Raw genomic sequence first — 25,545 nt, forward strand, 5'->3', positions numbered from 1 at the left:
GCTTAACTTTCTTAAGAGAATAGAAGGAGAAGGGCAGTTGGAGCCAACGAGAAAAAAAGGTTCTCAAGTTCTCCAAAGAACCAGGTGTTCTTTGCTGGATCACTATTGCAAGGGACCTGCTGTAACTTAAGTTGTAAGAAGGGAAGAAGAACGTGCTGGATCAGGCCAATGGCCTATCTGGTACAGCACCCTGTTCTCAGATGCCCCATATGGGAAACCCACAAGCAGAACCCGAATACAACAGCACTGTACCCAACTGCAGTTCTCAGCAACTTGTTGGCAGGGTAGCTAAATTGCAGGTAGGAAGCCAAATCAGGTGCAATACTGACTCTTTTCTTGAAATTAAAACAAATACTTGTTAAAATATTTTAAAAGCTTTTACTTGCAGAACCTATAGCCAAGGAAGAATATATGCAAAGTATTTACATTCACGTGTTCATCTATGCACAGGTTTCCCCCCCCCCACCCTTAGTTGAAGATTGCAGCTTCTTTGCTAAACATCCGAACAAACTGTGTCTTTCTCTCTTTCCAGTACTTGTACTCAGCTGTCTGTACATGGCTTAGCTGGGCTATGCAGTTCCTTCTGAGAGTTTTCCCTTTTCTCCTTCAGAACTTCACCTTACTGCTTCTTTGAGAGAACATCAACTTCTGTACTTCTTTCCACCACATGCATCCACACAGAAATATTAGCACTCCTCTCCTCTATTGTGTTTAGAGAGGGAGTTATCTAACACTGTCTCTTCTTCAATGTTCATGGAGATGCAGCCATTGTCGTCAAGTCACTCACACACAAAAAAGAATGGAAAATGTATTAAGGTACCTATCATGTGACCAGTGTTAACCAATCACACAAGAGTTACAGGGGAACATTTGAGAATTAAACACACAGCAATGCATTTAAGCATTCCCAACTTCAGTAAATTAAATCACTATACAGCCGTACCTTGGATCTCAAACGCCTTAGCTCCCAAACAAATTGGCTCCCGAACGATCGAAACCCAGAAGTGAGTGTTCCGGTTTTTGAACGTTCTTTTGGAAGCCGAATTTCCGATGGGGCTTCTGTGGCTTCTGATTGGCTGCAGGAGTTTCCTGCAGCCAATCAGAAGCCACGCTTGGGTTTTTGAACGTTTTGGGAAGTCAAACGGACTTCCGGAACGGATTCCATTCAGCTTCCAAGGTACGACTATACTTAATACATACGGCCAAAGCTGTTGAACTGTTTTTCTTTTCTATTTTGGCACAAAATCTACACTTCCCGGCCACATCTGGGAAATTCCAGATGTATGGCAGCCCTAGGTGTAGCAGCCTCTGGGCCTGGCCTCTCTCATTCTCCAACCATTTAGGCTTCTCTTTCCTTCTCTTGGCAGGGTCATTGGCACCTCGGACACACCCATCATTATCGTGGGGAACAAGAGGGACCTCCAGAAAGGGCGGGTCATCCCCCGCTGGAACGTCTCCAACCTGGTGAAGAAAACCTGGAAGTGTGGCTACATCGAGTGCTCGGCCAAGTACAACTGGCACATCCTCCTGCTCTTCAGCGAACTCCTCAAGAGCGTGGGATGTGCCCGGTGCAAGCATGTCCACACCACCATCCGCTTCCAGGGTGCCCTGCGGAGGAACCGGTGCGCCATCATGTGAGACCTTTGAGGACGGGCACCCCCTTCCGTCGCTGCCCTCCATCTCCAGAGGTGTTGCCAACCTCGTGCCATGTGTACAGGAGCCCTTCTTTCCACCTGGAGCGGGTGATGGGAGCAGGAGGTCTCGAGCAACTCTGTTTTACAACGAAGCCTCTCCACCCGCAACCCCCTGGGGGTGTGATCTAGCTTTGGCTGGGGTTGTTTTTTTTTTTGCTGTTGCTGCATTCCCTGGAGCAGCGGATTCGCAGAGGAGACCCGGTTCCTTCAAATGCAAGAGGCCTTTCCCTCGCTTCGGATCACGAACCCGGAATATGAGAATACCCGGCAGATGGGACAGAAGCTGCTGGGTGTCATCCGAGACCAAGCCTTTAAGGGGGCTCCCGGTTGCCTCGTGCGACTCCTCGGGTCCCGGATTTCCTGAGTGAATGTTTCTACTGAAAGCGGGAGGGTGTTGGCAGCAGGGCATGTTCTCTCGGTGCGAAGAAAGGAAATCCTGCCTGATCAAAATCTCCCCACGGGAGGGAGGTACCTGCAAGGGACAGGATAATGGGGAGTTAAGGTGACATTGGATGGAAATTGTTGGGTCTAACTAACAGGGGCAAAGCAGAAGCAAGGAAGGGGGGGCATCTCAGGTCACATCAGCACAGAGATTTGCAAGAGAATCCTTTACTGCGTGGGCTGTTTCAACCATGACTTGGTTTGCCACTGACCTCTAAGCTCAACAGGGAACCACAGCCAGTTCCTGGGGTATGGTAAACAAACATGTCCAGAGGCATCCACACAATTTATTTTCAGGTCCACACAATTCATCTTTGGGATACATCTAAAAACCACCAGGAATGGAGTGGCTATGATAACAGCACATGCATCCTGGCCCTGCTAGGGATCAGCACTAGTCATATGGGGCTTGCCCCACTTGTCTGAGTGGGTTTCTGCTTGTTTTCCAGGCATGGGTCTGAGCGTTTTTGCCTTTGACCAGTCACTTTCCCCCAGAAAACCTGTTCTTTAGGGTTAACTCGGTACCAACGGGAATCTGCATAAAACCCCATTGCCATTTGTTCTAATTCTGCGCTAAACTGTGGGTTTCCCATGGAAAGTGTGGATGAGCCCATAGTTTAAATGAACATCAGAAGCTGCCTTCTAGCTGGCTCGGACCCTTTCGTCCACCTCGCTCAGTACTGTCTATACCAGTGTTTCTCAAACTTGGGTCTCCAGCTGTTTTTGGACTACAACTCCCATTATCCCTAGCTAGTAAGAGCAGTGGTCAGGGATGATGGGAATTGTAGTCCCAAAGTAGCTGGAGACCCAAGTTTTGGAAACATTGGTCTACACTGCCTGGCAGCAGCTCTCCAGGATTTTAGACAGGGTTCTCTCCCAGCCCTATCTGGAGAGGCCAGGGACCTTCTGCATGCAGCACAGGTACTGTGCCACAGAGCTACAATCTCGCCACAAGAATATTTTTGCTGTTGGGAGGACAACACACTTTTTTTTTTTTTTGAAATGACCTATCTTTTCATACACTTTCCAACTCGCCTAGTTATGGATTCCTTTTATTTACCATATAGCTCACCCTCTCCCAAGGGCTCAGAATGAGTAATGATACTATATTAATGACAAGAGCTTCACTTTTACATTATGTCATCTTCAGATCTGCCTCTCCACCTCCCTCCTTAGCTGGCAAAAGCAACCGTCGCCAATTACACCTCTCCAGGTGTTGCTGGTCTACAGCTCCAATCTTCTCAGACCATCAGGTGTTGTTTTTTTTCCCCAGGGGCAAGGGAGTTGGAGACCAGCAACATCTGGAGAACGGTACCCCATCCCTGACTCTTTCAGTGGCTCAGGAGTTGTTGGGTCTTCGTGGGAGAGGAGAAAACTCCAGAGTTGAAGGACTGTCAATGAGGATCTTTCTCTAAGCACATCTGGTCCTCAGTTGGTGCAATGGGACGCTAAGCTTAAGAACCCCTTATGCATAGAAAACTAGGGTGCCAGGGAGAAGGCCAGCCTTCTATATGCTGTCGTTGTGGATCTCCTGCATTGGCCAAGGGTGAGAATGGATTACCTTTGGTGTGCCTTCCATCTCAGTGTTCTCCCTGACATGTTAACTTTCTATGAGCAAGGTTTTGGGTTTGTTTGTTTGTTTTTTAATTAAAGTGGAATTCTCCAGTCATTTGAATCATCTGGTATAATATTTTTGGGTGATAGCTAGGCCCCCCCTGGTTTGAGTATCAGTTACTCAGCTTGGGGGGGGCACTGCAAAACCTAGGAACTGATTTGGAGGGGCCTCAAGAGGGTGGGGGTGTAATGCTCAGCAGTTATAAGCCACTCCATGTGTTTAAAACAAAATTATGCAATAGACATAAATTCATGCAGCATCGTTCAGTTCAGAGTGCAGGTCTGTGCATTTTTACTGGGGGGGTGTGTAAGTCCCACTGTGGTCAGTGGGGCTCACTCCCAAGTAAATCTGTGCAAAAGTTGGCATTGTTTGTGTGGTGTAGGCTTCTGACTGGGTCAGACCAGAGCATACCCCAAGCTGACTATAATTCTCTGGTTATGTGATTTATCAATGATTGTGCAATATTACACTTTTTCTCTGAAAGGCTGAGAGTGGCTGTCATGCTGATGAGCTGTATTTTAAGGATGGGGCAGGTGTGGCCCTCCAGGTGTGTCTAGACTCCGATTCCCATCATCTCTGATTGTTCACTGGAGATGCTGTGAGCCAGGGTCCAGCAACACTGGGGGTTGGGCCACAGCTTGAATTGCAATGCTTCATTGATGAATTTGTTTCATGGATCAGTTAAAAGCCTTCTTCCTGACATCCTTTCCCTGGTGGGTGGAAGATAAGCTGGGGAGAGTTTTGAATTAAAACAAAATATCGGAAGACATTTAACAGGTTAAGCACGATCTCCTTGCCCACGACCCCAAGCCAAAAAGATTCTCAACTGATGCATGGGGTGTGCAATCCTGCTTTGGGAAAAACCCACAGAAAGCAGGATTGAACCCTCATTAGAATTCAATCCTGCTGGGTTTGGTTGTGCCAGAACTGGCTGGCATGCCCCAGATCTTGTGTGTGTCCCCCCTCTGAGGACCAACTTTGACAGGTGGGTGGGGCAGCCCACCTGTCAATCACCTGCTGTCAATATGGCTTGTCTGGAAACGGAGAAATAAAGATTTTTGGCCACCAGGCCAAAAATGTTTCCTCACCTCCCTGAGTTAAAGGGCTGCAATCGTTTTTGCAACAAATCTTTTAAGCCATCTTGTCCAAGCAGCCCTTCTATTTTCTCAGCTTTTTTCAAAAACGATTTTTTTTTATTCTTTGAAAAGCCAAAGGACCCATCAGTTTATGTGTTTTGGGCATTAACTAATCCATATGCAATAATCTTAAGAGTTTGGCAAATGAAAGTGGGTTTTAAAACGTGAGATTTAGCGTGGGATTTTGGCCAAGCAAAGTCCAGACAGGGTACGATTTGAGGCATTTGCCATAACCCTGAGGTCCCCAATATGGTGCCCTCAGACACCCCCCCAAGCCCCCTGCCCCTCCCAGTTATTTATTTGCGAGAGGGTTGCCTATGGGGGGTGTTGATTACTTTCTAATTTGCATTTTATTTGTTTTGTAGATTCTTTCCCTGGTGTTTTTTTGAGGGGGTGTGTGATTAGTTTTTTTCTTCTGTGAAATGGGTATTTTGTGGTGCCCATGACACTTCTGTTGGTCTCCAAAGACACTGCTGGGCCCCAAAAAGGTTGGATACCATCCAACAACGTAACTAGTGAGAAGGAAAGCTCTCTTTTGGAGTTTTGACCAACTTTCCAAATGCATTTTATGTTTCCCAATTCCTTTCTTTTAATCCATTATACCTAGAGACAAAGGGCAGGTCAGCATATAGCAAGTCCTCAGTTTCTGTTACCACCACAGATGCAAATTATAGGGAATGTTTTTGATGTCTGCCTTTCAGTACAGAAGCAGTTATTAAGTGAGATTTTTTTTTTCTAATCTAGGGGGATGAATCCATTGGGAGGAAGTCATCAGCCTTTTAAACCTTTTCTTCATCTTACTTTACCAAGGCACAGTCTTGGCTCTCTCTTTTAAAATTACTGTACAAGCTAAATTTTTGCTGAGATTAATGGGGGTGGTGGAAGGATTCTTACTAAACAAACAAATTTTCAATTAAATTCCTGCCTACCAGCCCTCCTCTTGACCTCCTTCCTGGGTTTAGAGAGATGGAAGGGCTGGGAATTTAGATAGCTCCATCATCATCATCATCATCATCATCATCATTCTTATTATTCCAAATTCCTTAAATACTACCCAGGAATTAATCGCTGCTGTTAATGCCATGTGTTTTTAAGGCCCATCTACACTATACATTTAAAGCAGAATCATTCCACTTTAACGTCAAGGCTTCCCCCAAAGAACCCTGGGATCTGATTCACAGAATCAAGGGCCATCTAGTCCAAACCTCTGTAATGCAGGAATCACAGCTAAAGAATCACTGACAGATGGCCATCCAACCTCTGTTTAAAAACCTCCGAGGAAGGAGAACCCACCAGCTTCTAAGGAAGTCCATTCCACACTTGAACAGCTCTCGCCATCAGAAATGTTTCTTCCTCATGTTTAACTGGAATCTCCTTCCTTGTCATCTGAATCCACTCATTTGGGTCCTACCCCTCTGCAGAAGCAGAAAACAAGCTTGCTCCATTGAAGAAAGTTGAAGATGGCTATCAAGTCACCTCTCAGCCTTCTCTTCCCTGGGCTAAACATCCAAACTCCCTCATAAAGTTTGGTTTCCCGATCCTTCATCATCTTGGGTGCCCTCCTCTGTCCACCTTCCAGCTTTCCAATATCCATTTACAACTGTGGTGCCCAGAACTGGACACAGTATTCCAGGTGGGATCTGACCCAGAATAGAGTGGAACTATTATTTCCCTTGATCTGGACATGAGACTAATGTGTTTTCAGACAGGGACATCAGGGAGGCAGCTGGAGGGTTTTCCTTTAGAGCTTTCTGCAGACAGGTAGATTCTACAAATTGTCCTTGTCCTAACAGAGGAAACATCCACATGAATCTCTGTGCTGCAGTGACCATTTTCCAGGGAACATATGGGAGCAAGAGAAAACAATTTATTTTGGGGGAAGGTATGTCCTGGCTGGATGCTTTTGTCCGGTTTCCAAAGAACCTGATGATTTGGAAACAGGGTATAATTTATTTATTTTTAAAAGATTTATAGTGCCATTCCTATACAGTTTCCTGAAAATTAAGTCCCATGGAGTTCATTGAGGCTTATTTGCAGGTAAGCGAGTATTGGATTGGGGCCTCGATGCTTCCTCACCCTTCTGGGTTCCTTGCTGGGAGATCTTTCAGGTGACCGTAAAACTTGTAAAACAGCCCTTGTTATGAGATGGAGATCAAATTAAAAGGAAAAATCAGGTATGTTTCCTCTTTGTTCTGTAGACCAGCCACTGCGTCCGTCTCCCTGCCATTTTGGAGAGCCCAGCTCAGTGTCTCTGAGCAAAAAACGTCTCTGAGGGGTCTTGATATCACCACAGCAAACTGCAATCTCTAATCTCAGGGATTGTTGACAAGGATAATCTGTCAGCTGCTTCATCCACCTCAAAATCATTTGTCTTGCTCAAGCTCTGGCTATTTCATGTGCAAGGGTATGGGGAGAAAGGCCGCCGTTTTGTTTTTCATGGAAAGCCCTCTTCCAAGGTGGAATGGGGGAATTCAAAATAGCCTCTGTCATGTTAAGAAAATGGCCACGTCCTGTTTCACTCACATGGGTCACTGTTATAATGACTCATACAAAACACTGGATATACAGAAAACACACGCACTTTTACAGAGTGGCTGGATCGTTCCCCCAGCACCTCTTTTTGTTTGAGGGGTACTGTGTTATTATAAACTTCCAAAAAAGGGGCATCGATTGAAGTAGGCCTGTTAAGAATTGAAAGGCAGAGTGTGCCATTTCATGCAATCCTATTCTTAAAGCTAAAATATATGGAGAAACTTATGTATATGTTTGGATTTAAAAAGAAAAAAAAAACACCTTACAAAATACAAAAGGGTTTTAAAAATTATTCAAATGAAGTCCTAAAGTAGGGGAGGCCCATCCAGTTGTGAATTGATGAACAGCAACTCTGAAGATCCCTTCTAGCCCTGTTCCCACAGTTTCCAACTAGATTCCCCATTGGGCCACCTCTGTGACTGCATCTGACCACTCCTTGCAAGCACCTGCTTAGGACTGGGCCTAATGACCTATGACTTTTGTTGGAGGTTTTAGGACAGATAAAAGGAAGTCCTTCTCCATAGCTAAACAATGGCTCTTTCTCCTCCGCAGGAGATATCTGAGGGCCACCAACTTGGATGGCTTTGAAAGAAGGTCGGACAAATTCATGGAGGAGGCGAAGGCTAGCAATGGCTCCTAACTAGGATGGCTATGTCCTGCTGACATGGTCAAAAGCAGTAAAAGTTTCAGATTACCATTTGCTGGGAGCTACGGAAGGGGAGAGGGTTCTTGTGTTGGGGTCCTGCCTTGGAGCTTCCCACAGGTATCTGGTTAGCCACTGTGAGAAAAGGATGCTGAACTTCATTGGCCCGGTCCAGGAAACTCTTCTTATGTTCTGTTTTCTTTTTTTAAAAAAGCCCAGCTAATCACATGCAAAATTAAATGCAAAAATATTTCCAAAACAAACAAAAAACCATACACAACTCAGTACTATATTCCTATGGGATAATTTTATACGTACTAACACATAAGTATTTTATCCAGTTCTATGCATCCTTCTATGCAGCTCTTATGTTCTGCCTGCTTTAGAAACCGGGAGTGTATATGCATATAATATGAATACTATATGTATAAAAATGGCTATAACACATACAATATGCCAGAACTGTTCGTGTTTTAAGCTGAAACTCGTTCTTTGCCAAGTTCAAGGAACAAGAGGGAAATATGACAAATCCACACAGATAAACTTGGCATCCAGATTTTCAGAAAAAAAACAACAACCCATCCGTGCTTTGGTCTGACCCAACAGAGCTCCTCTGTTGAGTCTTGTGTTGTTCTTGAGAGTTTGAGATGACGTCTGCTATTAAAATCTCACATCTGCGCCTGACTCAGCCGCTTCTCCTTCTCCTTCCATCATCACCCAGAGCGGCTCCATCCCTTTGCACTTGGGAACAATCAGTAAATTGTAGCTTAAAAAGTCCACCCTGTTGAGAGCGGTTTACACTATCATTCCTGGAGGAGGAGAGAGCAGGCTTTGCAGCAGGAGAATGAGTGGCGATGACTCACGGAGGAGAATCAGAACCACGGCTTTCAAAGTTACCCGTTTCAAGATCAAGTCGCATTTCGGCAGAGATTGTACCAAGGCAATCAGATTGTACAAGGCAATCAGAGCAGGCAGTTGGAACTGAAGGCAGAGCGAAAATCTCTAGATCCTGCATCCGAAAACCAAAACCAAAGAAAAAAGGTATTCCTTTGCTGTTCCTTGTCCCAAAAACAGACTTCCCATGGGTGTAGCCAGGATTTACGGTATGTCAGGCTAGGGACATATGCCATCACCCTCTGCCTGACTCTGCCAGCAGATTCGGAATGAAATGTCTCAACAACAGTTGTTTTAAATTATTGTATTTTGACCCCAAGTGCTCAGAAAAATCTGTCAAAATCTTCCGTCCTTTGGAAATTAGGAAGTTAAATAAAAACATCAGGGAGTACCTTTCATGTGGTTATCAAGTATATTTTGCAAAATTACAAAGAACGTGCCTTTTTTCATCTTGTTTTTTAAAAAAATCTAAACTGAGACAAGTTTTCTTGGATTTGCTGAAAACATTTCCAGCACTTCCTTCTCAAATTCCTCTTTTCCAATGCAGTTTTTTTTCCTGTGCACACTCAGTAAGCCCAGCCCATTGAGAGGCTCCCCTATCATTGTCAACCTTAGCCAGGTCTTTACTTGATTTGGGGGTGGGTGGGATCTGCCCCCCAACCCCCAGCTGTGCCCATGAGACTTCCCCAATCTGGTGCTCTCTAGATGCCAACTCCCACCGGCCTCTGCTGCCACTGGTGGAGACTGCACTCCAAAATGTCTGGAGGGCATTAGGTTGGGGGGAGGCCACCAAGAGCCATTTTTCTCTCTCTCTCCCATGCTCAAAACCCAGCTCCTTTAGTTGCAGCGGGTTGGGCTAGATGACTCTTAGAATTATAGGGTTGGGAGGGATTCCATGATTCTAACTCTGTCCTAAAAGATGGCTGGCTAGCCTGTGGGTATCGACCCACTGCATGGCCAACGGCCAGGGATGATGAGAGTTTGAAAGCCAGCAACCTACGGAGGGCACCACCTTGTCTACCCTGGAGAACTCTACTTATTTCTAAATGGGGTGAACCAGCCAGGGTTCTCTTGAGGCCCCTCCTGCTCCTTCTGCTGAAGGAGACTCTGGACCTGTGGCCAAGAGTCTTACCCTGGAGGCACCACTGACTGCTCTCCACACTTCTGTCAAAGAGATGACCAGCATCTCTAGATTCCAGATGGAGGCTGGTCCCTAAGGCAAAGCGAGGGAGGGCGTTGCCAACTTCAGCCTATCCTTGCCTGCCTTCTTTCTTACATTCATCCAGTCCAGGGGTGGCCCCACCCCATCAGCTTCCCCCTGCTCAGTCTCTTTGGCACCACCTACTGTTGGAATGTAGGGATGCAGGTGGCGCTGTGGGTTAAACCACAGAGCCTAGGACTTGCTGATCAGAAGGTTGGCGGTTCGAATCCCCGCAACGGGGTGAGCTCCCATTGCTCAGTCCCTTCTCCTGCCCACCTAGCAGTTCGAAAGCACGTCAAAGTGTAAGTAGATAAATAGGTACCGCTCCGGCGGGAAGGTAAACGGCATTTCTGTGCGCTGCTCTGGTTTGCCAGAAGCAGCTTAGTCATGCTGGCCACATGACCCGGAAGCTGTACTCCCTCGGCCAATAAAGCGAGATGAGCGCTGCAACCCCAGAGTCGGCCACGACTGGATCTAATGGTCAGAGGTCCCTTTACTTTTACCATTTAGTGTTGGAATGAGTTTCCTCTAGCACCACCTACTGTTGGGTGTTCTGCCTTCTGCTCTACCAGCCACCTCTGGAGAATTGTATTATTATTATTTATTATTTATTCAGTTTATATACTGCCCTTTATCAAAAGATCCCAGTGCGGTATACAGCATTAAGAACACATTTTCTGGAGCAGAGTGTAATAAGAAAATAATCATAACAGTGCCCCCCCCCCAGCTTTTACAGGCCATAGATTCTTTAATGGCCAATGGCCATTAAACACATACATGTATGGAAGCATGCACCAAATTTCACAGGAGTTTCTTCCTGCGAGATCAAGTGCATGGGAGTTGTAGAACATAGTGATGAAATGAAAAAGCAGATGCAATGATGGAAGCAAACCTTTGCAACTTGCAGCTATTCGCTGGGGGTCCCAGAAGGTCGGAGGCAAGTAGAATCACAGGTCTGGGATAGATTCATCAGTAGAGCAGTAGATTCTTAAACTCAGAGTTGTGGGTTCAAGCCCCATATTGGGCAAAAGATTCCTGCACTGCAAGGGGTTAGAGTAGATGACCCTCGTGGTCAATTCTAACTCTGTGATTCTATAGAATTGTAGAGTTAGAAGGAATCCCAAGAGTCTTCTAGTCTAACCCCTGCAAGGCAGCGAGAGTCAGGGTTCTAGCCAAGGTCAGGGCTGCAAAGGCGTTCTTAGGGGATGGCTTGCAGGGCAAGTGCCTTTAAACTATGCATGGGGTCTCCTGCTCTTTCTCCTTCTTTTAAACTTTTTTAAAAAATAATAATAATCCTAATTGAATACGGGGCTGCTCATCTTCTGAAAGCTGTGCTATATTTGTGCATACACATTTTATGTAAATGTAAATTAGGGCCCCAAGTATTCCATGGACCTAGCAATGCCCCCTTGGAGATATTCCAGGTCCCTCTCTGAATTAAAATTTTATATATATAGTTAAGTTTCTAACGCTTTTACGCATGGAGATAAAGCAGGCAGGGAGTGCTCCAGCTAATTGCTCATTAAGAATTAAACATGCTCCCACCTCCTGATGTTCTCCTGGCGAATAAGTGCAAGGGGATTTGGGTAACTGACAAGTGCGATGGCCCCTTCTTTAAAAAAAAAAAATTTCAACAAATCAGACTTTATTGCATTAATATTTAATCAAATGCAGTCCTATTAAACATACCAGGAGGCCTGTGTGTTCTCTCTGTTCTGAGCTGATTCTGCACGTTCTTAGTCCCTCAACCTACACGGAATTCGGAGAGTCTGAACTTCCTTTATTGAAAGAGTCAGAAGGCTCTAGTTCTCATGGACGAAAACAATGCATCCAAAATCAGCTCCAGCTGTTTTAAACCCTGGAGCAGGATTCGATTCTTCATGGTGGATAATTGGTGGTCCTCCTGGTGTCACTGGACTCCAGCTGCCATCAGCCCCATCACTCATTGTCTATGGTGACTGGGAGTCCAAAAACAGCCAGAGAACCACAGGTTCCTCATCTTTGGGCTTGTGTGACAACCAAGAACAAGCCTGATAGATGTTTGGGGCAGGTGCATGACAGAATCTGTCGCTATCTATAGCACAACCAGGAAACCAGACCTTAGCAAATGAGCCATATTCCACCTTTGTTTTGTGAACTGCAGAGACGCAGAAGATACTCAACTAAATGCCCCCCACCAGACCTGTATTCATCCAAGTTTACTTCCAGAAAGTCGAAGAACAAAGATAATGATATGTAGAACATACAACTCCCCATTGGCAACCTTTTGTTTCCCTGTGGGATCAACACACCCACAGAGGTACAGCTGCAAGCTTCTAGCTTTCAGGGTTACAAGCTAAGACCTGTTACAGATAGGTAGCCGTGTTGGTCTGCCATAGTCAAAATAAAAAAATTCCTTCCAGTAGCACCTTAAAGACCAACTAAGTTAGTTCTTGGTATGAGCTTTCGTGTGCATGCACACTTCTTCAGATACACAGATACTTCAGATACTTCTTCAGATATCTGAAGAAGTGTGCATGCACATAAAAGCTCATACCAAGAACTAACTTAGTTGGTCTTTAAGGTGCTAATGGAAGGAATTTTTTTATTTAAGCTAAGACCTGCACTTGAAGTCTGCTAACTGTTTAGGCAGCTGAGGGAGTAGGAGAGAGGGGTCCCCACCCCACCCCTGGTTCAACATACTGCATAGTTAGCACACAACCATAAATGCATATGGTACAATTCTCATTAATTCACTTTTCTGGCCCGAAACTGAGACCACCGGATACAAAGCTTGGCGATGGGGGTTAGGCACAAGAAAAGACCGCAATTGCAATTCCGAGACTGCAATCACATCTTTAAGGAAATGTCACAGCCAGGATTCCTCCACGCCTGACGCCTCCGTTTCCCCCTCTGTCACACTTGTTTTCCTCCCAGGACCCCCGTCTTGTGTGGAGGAAGGGCTGTAGTTAGAAAGTGCAGCCTGGTCTTTGGACCCAGTGTCCCCCGAGCCATTTTGCCTCACGGCAGCCTGGTCGCTCCAGATTTGGGATTTGACGCTGTGGGCCTTCTTCGCCTGGGCCTTGACGCTGGATCCTCTTTGGGCATGCCTGTACGCGATTGGAGTGGGGATCCTTGAAGGCCTCTTTTCGGGCCTGTTGTCTCTGCGTGGCCGGATTTTGGGGCGCAGCTTCAGCTTATAAATGGAGGGCACCCGCTCCGGTTTCTTCAGAGACCGCCTCGGCTTACTCTGAGGTAGTTTTGTGTCCTCAGGAGCTGGAGAGTGCTCCGGAGAATCAGGAGGTCTGCCTGGCATCGCTTGAGAGGTACTGGCGTTTCCGTCCACTTCCACACAAGCTGTGTGGTATGGTTCTCCACCTTCTGCTTCAGGGGCCACACAGTTATTCTCGGGAACAGGACTTTCTCTGTCTAGGAATGTTTTTCTGGCCTGGTTTCCATTCACCAGAGATGGACTTGACTGGGGGGGACTGCCCTCAGTCCCTGCGTGCTCCCGGTGCAGTGTCTTGGAGAGCTCTTGAATAACGCTGTCGTAATGTAGTCCTGCTGGGTGCCACCTCATCTCCCTCTCAGGCACATAGACCCCGCTCCGAGGCACACTTCCCTCAGAGACTGAGGTCCTCGGGGTGATAGGCAAAGAGGACCAGGTGGGTGTGGAGACCCTCGGCCCATTACAGGTCAAGGCCATGGCGTCTCTTCCTTGGCAACAGTCCACTCCAAACCCTCCTAGCCGACTCCCTTGAGAAACGGGGTTGCCTTCAGAGACTTCCTCCAGCTCCTTGATGTTGGCCAAAATCTCATCCTCTAGGCTCCTGTACAGAGCTTGTTCTTCCACCGGATCGATAGGCAGTGGTGTGTAAACACGTTCTGTTCCCCTGCCCAGTTCCTTGGTATCCCCTTGACTCATCCGGCCATCTTTACAAGGTCTTCCTGGAACACCCTCTTGCCCAGCTAAGGTCCCACCATCCTTCAATTTCTGATTGATTCCACCCCCTGAGCTGTTGGAGAACCTGCTGGCTGATGCTTCCGGGCTGACAGCCTTGCCCTGTTCTCTCAGAAGAGGGACCCTGCCCTTGAAAAGCTCTTTCCTGGGCAGGTTGGCTTGGTTTTTGTCCAGGGTGTTACCCCCATTTCTGAAACAGAACGCCTCTTGGTAGCTGCTGCCAATTGCTGGTGGCCTGTATGATGTTGGGGTAACTCTTCCAGAGGTCTTGGCAAAGCTGTCTTCTTTTTGAGTCACACCTGCGTGTTTTACTGGGGAGGGTGATCGCCACGCTATTGAGTCCTTACTCCAGCTGTGTATGGTGACTCCACCTTGTGGCCTTGCAGGGCTTTCCACTGGGGCCTGGAAGTGCTTGGTTGGACTGCAAGAGCGGGTCTGCGGGCCGTTCATTTCAGGCTGGGACCTTCCTGGAGGCTGGGTCACTGGAGCCCTCAGTGTAGCAGCTCTGGATGACGCTGGCCTCTCTGGTTTCTCTTTGTGAGGTGTCAGTGTTGGGATTCTGGCAGGAGACCTTCCGCGATGGGCCTCTGAGGCAGATTTCCGAACGGGCAAGTTGTTCTCCGTGCTTCCGTTCAGCTGGGACAGGACAGGGCATGCCTCTCTTCTGCTCCGCATAGAGAGAGTTGGCTTAGATGCGGGTCTTTCTTCGGGGCCCGGCAGCCTCCGGGTTGGAGTCACTGACCTCGCCCTGAAAGAGAAGAACACAATAATATAAGCACAACACCTGCTCTAGTTATCTCCCACTTGGATTACTGCAATGCACTCTTTGGGGCTACCTTTGAAGGTGACCCAGAAACCACAACTAATCCAGAATGCAGCAGCTAGACTGGTGACTGGGAGCGGCCACCGAGACAACATAACACCGGTCCTGAAAGACCTGCATTGGCTCCCAGTACGTTTCTGAGCACAATTCAAAGTGTTGGTGCTGACCTTTAAAGCCCTAAACGGCCTCAGTCCAGTATTCCTGAAGGAGCATCTCCACCCCCATCGTTCTGCCCGGACACTGAGGTCCAGCTCTGTGGGCCTTCTGGCGATTCCCTCCCTGCGAGAAGTGAGGTTACAGGGAACCAGGGAGAGGGCCTTCTCGGTAGTGGCACCCACCCTGTGGAACGCCCCCCCATCAGATGTCAAGGAAATAAACAACTATCTGACTTTTAGAGGACATCTGAAGGCAGCAACTGGAATTCAGAAGCATTGTTGCCTCCAAGTGAAAATTCCTTGTAGGAACAATGTAGGACCAATGGAGATATACAAAACAAATCCTTCCTATCTCTCCACACATTATCTGTCATCACCTGACGGAAGGGACTCTCCCATGTTCTGAGACCTCCGGGGAGATAAGCAGAGCTGTGGTTTTCCTACTGCTGCCGCTGCCGCCGCCACCGTTGCTCGGAGGTGACCGCTGCAGAGTCTTCCACCCAGGGCTGTGGGTGTTAGGAGTGTAGGTCCTCCACTCCACTGGGGGCAGCGGGCTTTGGGATCGGGTGACAATCAAAGCAGGCTGGGGCTTGGGGTTGTCTTTCCTGGGCGATAAGCGGGCTGTGATTTCGTGTTGGACCGGCGTGGCTTGCATCTTCTGGGGGCTGCCTGCCCTCAAGGCTTGTTTGTGAGCTGCAGAAAGGGTTGGGGAAATCGAGAGAAAATCCTGCAGAACCTCAGCTTCTAACACAGTTATCACAATATATGCTTTCAAGGTCCAGAATCTTATTTTGTCAGAGATGTGGAATAGCTGAGTAGCTCACAGATCTGGCTTGGCCTCTCCTGGGCACATTCATCCCCCAGGCCCGAGGTTCCTAGAAGGACTAAAGGATAGGTCTACTTCTGCGTTAATTCTGCAAGGAAAATTACCATATTTTTCGCCCCATAAGACGCACTTTTTCCCCTCCAAAAATGAAGGGGAAATCGGGGTGCGTCTTATGGGGCGAATGCCTGCAAGCCTCGCGCGCCCGGCAGGAGGTCCCACCGGGTGCGCGAGGCTTGGGGCGGCAGCCTGTCGCCCGAAGCACGGGGAGCCCTCGGGGAGGTGAGCGCAAGGCTTAGGGCGGCAGCCAGGGCTGGGGGGGGGGAAATATTTTTTTTTAATTCATTCCCCCCCCCCAAAAAAATGAGGTGCGTCCTATGGGCCGGTGCGCCTTATAGGACGAAAAATACGGTATACCAGGGATGCAACAGCAAGCCCTGAAGTCTAGAATGGTTAATATTCCAAAAATCCTCTGCAATATGTTGCATCCTGGATCCCACGGACATTTCCTGCTCATCTGACCAGCTCGCCGCCACCCCAATAATTCATTGCTCACATAACATGAAAGGAGATTCTGACTAAATATTAATTAGCAAGAACCTTCTGGCAGCAGGAGCTGTTCAAAAGTGGAATGGGCTCCCTCGGAAGGTTGTGGACTCTCCTTCATTAGAAGTGTGAACCACCTTGAGATGTTATGCTAAAGGGCAGTATATAAATCTTATGGAAATAAATAAAAAATAAGTTTTAAAACAGGTTGGATGGCCCTCTGTCATGGATGCTTTAGTTGAGATTGCTGCATTACAGGGAGTTGGACTAGATGACCCTCAGGGTCCCTTCCAATGCTACAATTCTATGATTTTATGATTCCATGAAGTACATTGTCTTTCCCAAATTTTGGGAGGTTCCATCGATTTGCTTGGGTTAAGTGCAGTTCTAAGGACTGCATTTGTTATCTGCAGCACTGGCCTGCCCTCTAGTGGACATCAGTGTCACTACAAAAGTCATGGCAATGGCTTTTATACAAGCTGCAGGTGCCCTGCTCTCTTTCGTAGCACAGAGGGCAGGAACCTCAGACCCAGGAGATGAATGCAGCCCTGCCAGCCCACGGGACTCTCCCTAGGCTACAACCTTCCACAGCTGCATCATCTACTGGTCCTGCTTCACATCCTGGTTTTGCCTGGGTAATGCTTCTGGGCTGCCTGGATTGAGGAAAGAGAGGTATGTATGTGTGTATAAACTGGCCTGCTGTACAAAGGTAAAATTTATATATGCGGCTCCGCCCACTTTTGCCTCTGGCCCCGCCCACCCCTACCATGTACCTCCGGGAAGGATACTTATGAGAGAATGCAGACTTTGGGTTAGAAAATTGTTCCCCATCCCTGTTATTAGCAGGTACTGTGGTACCATCAGGTCAGGACTTTAGGACAGACGTGAAGGGCCCAACTCAGCAGAAGGAGTATAATAATAATAATAATAATAATAATAATAATAATACATCTTATTTATGTGCCATCCATCTGACTGGGTTGCCCCAGCCACTTTGGGAGGCTTCCAACAAATATTAATCCCTCTTCAAAGGGAACCCGGGGAATTGTAGCTCTGTAGGGGTCTCTCTTAACAACTCTCAGCCCCCTTGACAAACTACAGCCCCCAGAATTCCCTGGAGGAAGCCATGAGTGTTTAAAGCAGCATCATAGCACTTTAATGATACGGTTTGAATGTGGCCTGGGTCAAAGCCCTGACATACAACAGCAGTCAGTTTCGAGATCTGCTGGACTAATTAAGCAGAAACACAGGAATGAAACACTTTAGATTTAGAGGGAAAGGCACAGAGATGGCCTCCTCTTTACATCCAACAAGAGCACAGGGGACTTACAGAGGGAGGTGCACCGGCAGGGGTCATGCTTGTCCAGGTAGTGCTCTAGGGTGTCCCAGCCGCCGCCCACTCGGACCATCACGTGATTCCGCAGGATCTGGAGCAAAAAGGAGCGCAGGTGAGCACCACATGCCCTTCCCTGACCGTGAGCCACAACAACACCTGCAGTCCTGGGGAATGCTGTCCCAAGTGAGGCCTGCCTGGCAGTGATGCAGACACCTTATCTAAGGTTTTTCCTCTACACCTGGGGATCTGAAAAGTTTTAAAACCTGGAGACAGTCCTGTGCTAGGTGACTAAAAAATTGATAAAGGTAAAGGACCTCGTCCTGACCCTTAAGTCCAGTCGTGGACGACTCTGGGGTTGAGGCGCTCATCTCACTTTGCTGCCCGAGGGACCTGATGTTTGTCCACAGACAGTTTTTCTGGGTCATGTGGCCAGCATGACTAAGCAGTGGCGTAGCGTGGGTTGTCAGCACCCGGGACAAGGCAAGTAATTTGTGCCCCCTAACCCGTGGATTTGCGCCCCTAACCCGTGAATTTGCGCCCCCTAACCCGTGGATTTGCGCCCCCTAACCCCCAGATGTTGCGCCTGGTGCGGCCGGGCCCCCCTGCACCCCCCACGCTACGCCACTGTGACTAAGCCGCTTCTGGCGAACCAGAGCAGCGCACGGAAATGCCGTTTACCTTCCCGCCGCAGCGGGATACACAGGCTATTTATCTACTTGCACTTTGAGGTGCTTTCGAACTGCTAGGTGGGCAGGAGCAGGGACCGAGCAACAGGAGTTCACCCCATTGCGGGGATTTGAACTGCCGACCTTCTGATCGGCAAGTCCTAAGCTCTGTGGTTTAACCCACAGCGCCACCCGCGTCCCAAGAGATTGATAGATAATACTAATTGTTTCACAAGTCTGTTTATGTGCCACAGGCACACACACAGAGAAAGTTAGAACAGCGGTTCCCAAACGTTTGGAGGGCCCTGCCCTCTTGGTTCCATAAATTCATTCCCACTGATCCTTTCCCTTATTCAGATCAGCGGTTTACACAACCCACTGGGTAAGATAAAAACACAATAAAACTCAAAACAGTAACATTTAATTGCACATTTATGCAAAATCCAATTGAAATGATTTGGTTTAATTGATTCAACAATGGACTTGATCCTGTAAACTAGTTTTGCAAAGCCTTGTAGTCATTTACGCCTCCACTGCCTGCTTGCCTCTTGCTCCTGTGGGTAATTCCACCCCCTGCCTTTGGGGGCAGCACTGTCCACTGTGGGAACCACTGTGTTAGATACACATGATATTCCTATGTCCTACCTACAGGTAACTCTCTCTTCTCTATAGGCTACCTGCTTCTGGTATGAGCTGGATCCTTATACCTGGTAGGGCTGGGAGAGACCCGCCTTTGACATTCTGGAAATCTGCTGTCAGTTGTTGAAGAACAGAGGTGAGGAACCTTGGGCCCGTGGCCGGAATGTGGCCCTCAGCCTTCTCTATCTGGCCCTTATGACTCTTCCAAGGCCACACCTCATGCTTCTTGCCCTCCTTGTATGATTTCGCCTGGCTGAGATGTGTCTTTGACTCTGATCATACTTCCTGCTTTCCTAGATGGTGGAGGGAACACGAGTGTGACTCTGGATGCATGTGGTGGTGGGGAGGATGTGGGAGAAATCTGATTCTGCTCATGTTCAAAGGTGAACTTATTGAATTTGCACATTCTAAAACAATATGAGAACCGTAATCACAGCCATCCTTCAAATCCAACTCATCTGAATTTTGCAATGCAGTTCTCCGGCCCACCAACCAACCAGTCTTTACAAAAATGCATATATTAGCAGGGAGCGTGCATGAGAACGAACATGTTAGTGAAAATAACCTACAAAAACACATTATATTAGGGAAATCTGAGGTGCAAAAATGTGTATATTAGTCCAAACTGCATACAAAAATTTGTGCGTTGGGAGAGATTTGCCCTAAGATGCTGAAGAATTGTCATTAGAATTTTTAAATGGCAGAGATGTTGGGGAAAATAGGAAAGTGAGAAAACTGAAATTGACAGGTCCTTCCATCCCTACGATTGGGGGGGCCTGTGTCCCCTCCACCCACCAACCCAACATGGCAACATTCCAACTGCCATCATCCCAATTCCAGCTGCCATTAGCCATTAGGCATTATAGTAGTCAAAAGTCCTGACAAAAAATAGTGCATTAGGAAAAATCCGCAGCAAAACACTGATGAATTTTTCAAGAGGATTTAAAAACGTGGCCCCAAAGTGAAGAGCTGTATTTCAGGATGGAAAAATTTGGAACTGAGAGGACAGAAATGGACAGCTTCCTCCAGCCCAAGTGTGTGAGCATGCTCAGAAATCAGCTTACTATACAAAAGTAAAATCCACATTCATTGCTCCGCCCACTTTTGCCTCTGGCCCCGCCCACCACCAGGCCAACTCACCCTGACGAAGATCAGCAAGTTCGAATCGCCCACGCGGTATTTCCCTTCCGAGACTTTGATCATGGAGAACTGGACGGGGCAGGTGCAACGGCTGACGAGACACTGGACCTTTGCAGAAAGCAGGAGGATAAGAATAGTAATGAGATCAGCAACGACAACCTGAATATGAGTGAGAGGAAGTGTGGAGTAGTGGTTAGCGTTTTAGACTAGGAGCTGTGAGGTGAGGGTTTGCCTTCCCCACTCGGCCCTGACGCTCACTGGGTGACCGTGAGATTGATCACCAATCGCCCCTCAGCCTGGCCAACCTCACAGGGTCGTTGTGAGTATGAAACTGGGGAGAACAGTATTGATGAGCTTCTTGGAGTGAATGTGAGACACAGATGTATAAATAAATAGCACATTGGAACTCCCTGCCTATTGACATCTTCGCTGTTTGCTTTCCAGCGCCTGTTAAAAACATTTTTGTTTAGACAAGCCTGTCCGGATATTTAGCAGGTTGGTGTGAGTTTCCAATTCTTTGTAGTCAATTGTTATTTTTACTTTTTGAAAGTCTTAAATTATTGTAATTTTTTCTTGTTGATAATCTTGTTGTTTTATGCTTTGAGGTTCTTTTTTTAAACAATCAAGCAGTGTATAAATTTTATGAAATAAAACAAATAGTCGGGGGGATGACGATGATGACAGGTGGCCCTCTAGGATTCTTGATGTGGACCTCCAGAGTTGCCCCCAAGCCACACCCCTCACCAGCCCTGCCCTGCTCCCTTCCTTTGCTGCTTTTGCCAGACACAAATGTGTCATAGAAATATAGATGTGTAGAGCTGGAGGGGATCTCTAAGGGTCATCTAGTCCAAACCCCTGCAATGCAAGAATCACATCTACAGAATCCCTGACAGATGGCCACCCAGCCTCTGCTTAAAAACCTCCAATGAAGGGGAGCCCTTGACCTGCGCAGCTTAGGGACCCTGTGTTTGCCCTGGGGCGCGAATCTGCCTGCTCAAATACCATCTGGTCGAGGTTCTTGAAATTGGCCGGCTTCCTCTGGGCCCTTGGGAGGGGGGTCTCTTCCGGCGGCAGGTTCAGGTCCTCGCGGATCTCCTCCTCAATCTCCTCCTCCATCTGGATGAGGGTGGGGGCACTCATGCCAAAGCGGGCGGCTCGGCGGGCCACCTCCAGGAGACAGAGGACAAAGTTCTTCTCGTTCTTGCGCAAGACCAGGTCTTCCGTCTCGAACATCAGGACTTCTGGAACAAAGCAGGTGGGGTGAAAGTAGGGGACCGCTAGGCAGTGTGGACTGAGGGGCGATGGGTGGGGAAACACCGCAGAGAAACCAAGTCAGGGGTATCAGCTAGCGCTGTGTCTAACTTTTCTCCTCTGTTTTCCCCCCTCTGTTCTCCATCAATCAAAAAGTGATTGCGTTGGAGAAGTCCCCCAAAATCAAGAGTTTTCACTCCCATCTCTCATTCAAGGCAAGGCAAACATCCTGATCCCATCTCTCATCTTGGGGGGGTATGCCTTTCCCCACCAACAGACTCCCCCCCTGTGGAGAGTTGGACATAGCCAACAACATGCTTGGTGCTGACCATCCACAGGAGCATAAAATAGCTTCCTGGATCAGGCCATTGGCCCATCTAGCCCAGCATCCTGTTCTCATGGTGGCCAACCAGATGCCGGTGGGAAACCTATAAGCAGGACTTGAGCACAAGAGCCCTCTCCCCTCCTGTGGTTTCCAGCAACTGGTATTCACAAATATTGCTGTCTCCAGCTACGGAGGCAGAGCACAACGGCCATCAATAGCCCTCTCCTCCTCCATGAATTTGTCCAACCTTCTTTCAAAGCCATCTAGGTTGGTGGCCATCCCAGCCTCCTCCCGTGGGTTTAACTATATGCTGCTACTTTTTGTCCTAGCGGAGAACAAATCTGGTCCATCTTCTGCATGATGGAGCCCTCCCAAACTTGTTCTTTGCCACTCCAGAGGGCAGAATTGGAGGACCAAGATTTGGCAACCCTTCCTCACCCAGTTTTGAGCTACGTACCTTTAATGCCCATTTCCTTCCGGCACCACTGGATGAAGTTGGACACGTTGTCCCTGGCTTGGAAGGTCCCTGGCTGAGCAAAGTCATTGCAAGTCACTTCGCAGGTGGGCAGCTGGAGCTTGTGGCTCAGACCCGGGTACCTCTGCTCAAAGTCCCAAGCCACTTGGGTGATGCTGTTGGCATGGTGACAGAGCAAGACCCCTGTCTCCAGGGCTTCCAGGAAGAACTCCACGTTAATGTCCACATCATAGAGTTCCTTCAGCCACTCGGCCAAGTCCTCTTTCATGGCATAGAGGTATTGTTCCCCAGTCTTGTATGGACGGATGCTCCTCATACGAGCCTCCTGGATTCCAGACATCTTCAAGCACTGGGGGGGGGGGGGGACGGGACTCAGTACAAAATCTGCTCAGCAACCTTAAAAACTCCAGCTCTCTCCTTGCTGTTCATCAACCCATCCCTTGAGCCACTCCCAACCACCTGTGACACCAAAACAAATCCACCTCAAAGTTATATTTTCAAGGCAGACTTTGGCTCCATGCTCCATCAGTTCTCACAGAAACCAGGGATACATTTGACCCCCTACAGCAGCATGGCTGGATTGTCTTGTCGAAATGTTGGTGAGGTGGGAGCTTCTCCTGAAATGACTTCCTAAGATCTCCCATCTCATGACCTCATGGTCCTCACCATTAATGGTGGCTCATCATCAGCTTGTCCTTGGTTCAAAACTCATTTCTGGCAAGAGCGGAGCGTCCCTCGTTGGTCCACCACTGCTCCACGAGGGAACTATTGGATTCCTCTTACACCACGAGCATCTGATATCCTCCTATCTTACGCCCTCGAACATATTCACACACACACACACACACACGTCACACACACGTCCTTCGGGGATTTGCAGAACTTCTGGTGCAAGATCCATAAAAAGAGGGAGAATCTCTTTTGCAGGGCCGGGTCCCTGGTCTGTTGTGCTTCCTTCTTCCAAGTCGTGTTCTCTTCTCCTTGGTGACAGACAACTCTGGACAAAACACTCCCCGTTCGCCCTGGTAGATCGGATGTCACTTTGCCTCGGCTGGAGCAAACAACCCTCGCTCCTTTTCGCAACACTGATCCACCCGAGCAAATGAGATACTGCGAGCACAAAGCTTGGCGGGGGGGGGGCAGGTGGGGGGTGGCAAGACAGATGTCCACTCACTGGAAACCATGGAGAAAGGACAGGTTAGCTGGTGCAAGAGCTTGGATGTAGCCAGGGGTTTTGTTAGCAGGGGCAGAACCTCAGTTTGCTATGCATTTTTTTAATTGATTGAGGGGGCAGCTCCCCCCTCTGCCCCCCTTGGCTACACCCATGTGTAAGAGTCAAAAGTGACGTAATAGAAGTTTATAAAATTGTGCACAGTGTGGCGAAAGCCGACAGCAAAAAGGTTCTCTCCCTCTCATAACACTAGAATTCTAGGACATCCAAGGAAGTTGAATGTTGGAGATTCAGGACAGATAAAATAAAGGACTTTCTCACTCAGTGCATAGTTGAACTGTGGAACTCACTTCCGCAGGAAGCAGTGATGGCCAGCAACCTAGACTAAAAGAAGATTGGACAAATTCAGGAACAGGACTATTGATGGCTACTAGCCATGATGGCTATTGCTCTGCCTCCAGAATCAGATGGGCTCTCCCTGTGCACTGCTCCAACTGGTGGCTGGTGTGCATTTGGGGCCGGTAGGACAGAAGGCAGGGAGCCCAACAGTAGGTGGCGCCAGAGCCAAAGACAGGATCCTGCAAATTGTACAGTTGTACCTCGGTTTACGAACTTAATCCGTTCCTGAAGTCCGTTCTTAAACCAAATCTGTTCTTAAACCGAGGTGTGCTTTCCCTAATGAGGCCTCCCGCTGCCGGTGCCCTTCCACCATTTGGCTTCTGTTCGTAGACCGAGGTAAAGTTCACAAACCGGGACACTACTTCTGGTTTTATGGAGTTTGTAAACTGAATAGTTTGTAAGCAGGACTGTTCATAAACTGAGGTACCACGGTACTTTTGTCTCTCACCTCCTCCCTGCTGAGTTCTACAAGGGGCAACATTGAGACTTAGAAGAAGGAAGCTGACAGACAGGGTCACCCCTTGGGCTGGTTGTCGGTAAGATGGCGGGGGGGAGGGAGGGCTGGCTGGGGGCAAACTAAGGTTGGTGAGGCAGTGCTCCAGTTGCCCTAAGGAACCAGCCTCCACTGCACTCTTGACATTGCTGCCGCTTGGTCCCACCCCCTCTACTTCCCAGTAAGAAGCAGCGATGCAACCTGCCAGAGATGAAGTGATGCCAACCTACCCCACTGTCTTCTGTGACTGGGGGCACCATTTTGTGTTTTGCCCCAAGGGACAAAGTATCTTGGGCTTTCAACTGAGAGACCTGGAACTGCCTATTGTAATAAAGTGTGCCACCGGGCTTGTGCAAAGTGCAATTCAAGGCTGCTGGATAACTTCATATTGTGTGTGTGTTTGTGTGTGTGTGTATCTGAAACTCTGGCAAGGGGCTTCTGGGACAGAGGAGGTCTGAGTGACACACGCTTCCCTTCAGAAAGACAGCAGCTATTACCTGAGAGTAGGGATGTAGGGAGAGTGTTTTCCACTGGGGCCCTGCAATTGCCACATGCAACACTGAATCTTTTCTGCTGCAATTTGTCTTCGGACATAGGCGCCGACTCCATGGGGCCTGAGGGGGCCCGAGCCCCCTCAAAAATTCGTTTGGGGGGGCTCCGCCCCCCAATAATCTCGGGCGCCCCTCCAGCAGAGCGCCGCCGCCGCCCCTCCCCCAGCCCAAAATGCATAGGGTCGGGCTGCATGCCTCCTGCCCTCCTTCCCGAGCAAAAGCTCCACCCAATTTCCTTCGGAGCTGATTAATAGGCGCAGCACGCTCTCCCCTATTCGCTCACGAGGAGGCGGCGCCACTTTATCTGCATATTCATGAGCTTATTTATTATTCATGAGCTTTCGCGGGCTCCCCCAATATTTTTTATAAGTCGGCGCCCCTGTCTTCAGACATGGTGAAATTACATGACTGCAAATGTCATTATCTCAATTTTGAATGCAAAGGGGATGCACAATTGGAGGGGAAAGTTTGCAGACTGAAAGCTACACCACTAGTGAATATCCATTGCTGGAAAATCTGACCCATTGCTCTGTATTTATTTTTTAATACTGAAGATGTCATAAACAGTTACTGTCCCCCCCCCCTTTTATTGATCTGTACAGCCTATTGACTTTTTACAGTTGTGTTTTCAAAAACCAATAAGCATATTGTTGCAAG

At 48.1% G+C, this 25,545-nt stretch overlaps 2 protein-coding genes across 3 annotated transcripts in view; one reads left to right on the forward strand and one right to left on the reverse strand.

Annotated features, from left to right (window-relative positions):
- Window positions 1-7,059, forward strand: part of RASL10B (RAS like family 10 member B) — a 28,905-nt gene extending 21,846 nt beyond the window's left edge. The window contains exon 4 of the mRNA XM_082201589.1: window positions 1,368-7,059. Within this exon, the coding sequence (XP_082057715.1) occupies window positions 1,368-1,638 (271 nt within the window). The 3' untranslated portion in view covers window positions 1,639-7,059. The remainder of the gene's footprint in view (window positions 1-1,367) is intronic.
- A 4,719-nt stretch (window positions 7,060-11,778) lies between these two features.
- Window positions 11,779-23,431, reverse strand: GAS2L2 (growth arrest specific 2 like 2). Of its 2 annotated transcripts, none has more exons than XM_082201383.1 (7): window positions 22,257-23,431; window positions 21,226-21,461; window positions 20,224-20,331; window positions 17,774-17,870; window positions 15,452-15,767; window positions 12,757-14,844; window positions 11,779-12,498 (listed from the first exon to the last, which is right to left on the reverse strand). In XM_082201383.1, the coding sequence occupies exons 1-6, from the start codon at window positions 22,612-22,614 to the stop codon at window positions 13,005-13,007; spliced, it is 2,955 nt and encodes a 984-aa protein (XP_082057509.1). In that variant the 5' UTR covers window positions 22,615-23,431; the 3' UTR covers window positions 11,779-12,498; window positions 12,757-13,004. The 2 variants fall into 2 exon arrangements, with proteins under 2 accessions (XP_082057509.1, XP_082057508.1); XM_082201382.1 differs by having other exon boundaries at window positions 21,226-21,464.
- Window positions 23,432-25,545: the final 2,114 nt, after the last annotated feature.

Source organism: Podarcis vaucheri (assembly GCF_965113315.1).
Source record: "Podarcis vaucheri genome assembly, chromosome: 15".
Taxonomy (NCBI): domain Eukaryota; kingdom Metazoa; phylum Chordata; class Lepidosauria; order Squamata; family Lacertidae; genus Podarcis; species Podarcis vaucheri.

Excerpts from the sequence above, each read along its gene's own strand:
- GAS2L2 (XM_082201382.1), bottom strand. The coding sequence starts at position 22,614 with ATGTCTGGAATCCAGGAGGCTCGTATGAGGAGCATCCGTCCATACAAG. Across the intron at positions 17,871-20,223 it reads ACTTGCTGATCTTCGTCAGG|ATCCTGCGGAATCACGTGAT; the intron begins GTGAGTTGGCCT and ends TTTTTGCTCCAG. Across the intron at positions 15,768-17,773 it reads CTGCCGGTGCACCTCCCTCT|CTCACAAACAAGCCTTGAGG; the intron begins GTAAGTCCCCTG and ends CCCTTTCTGCAG.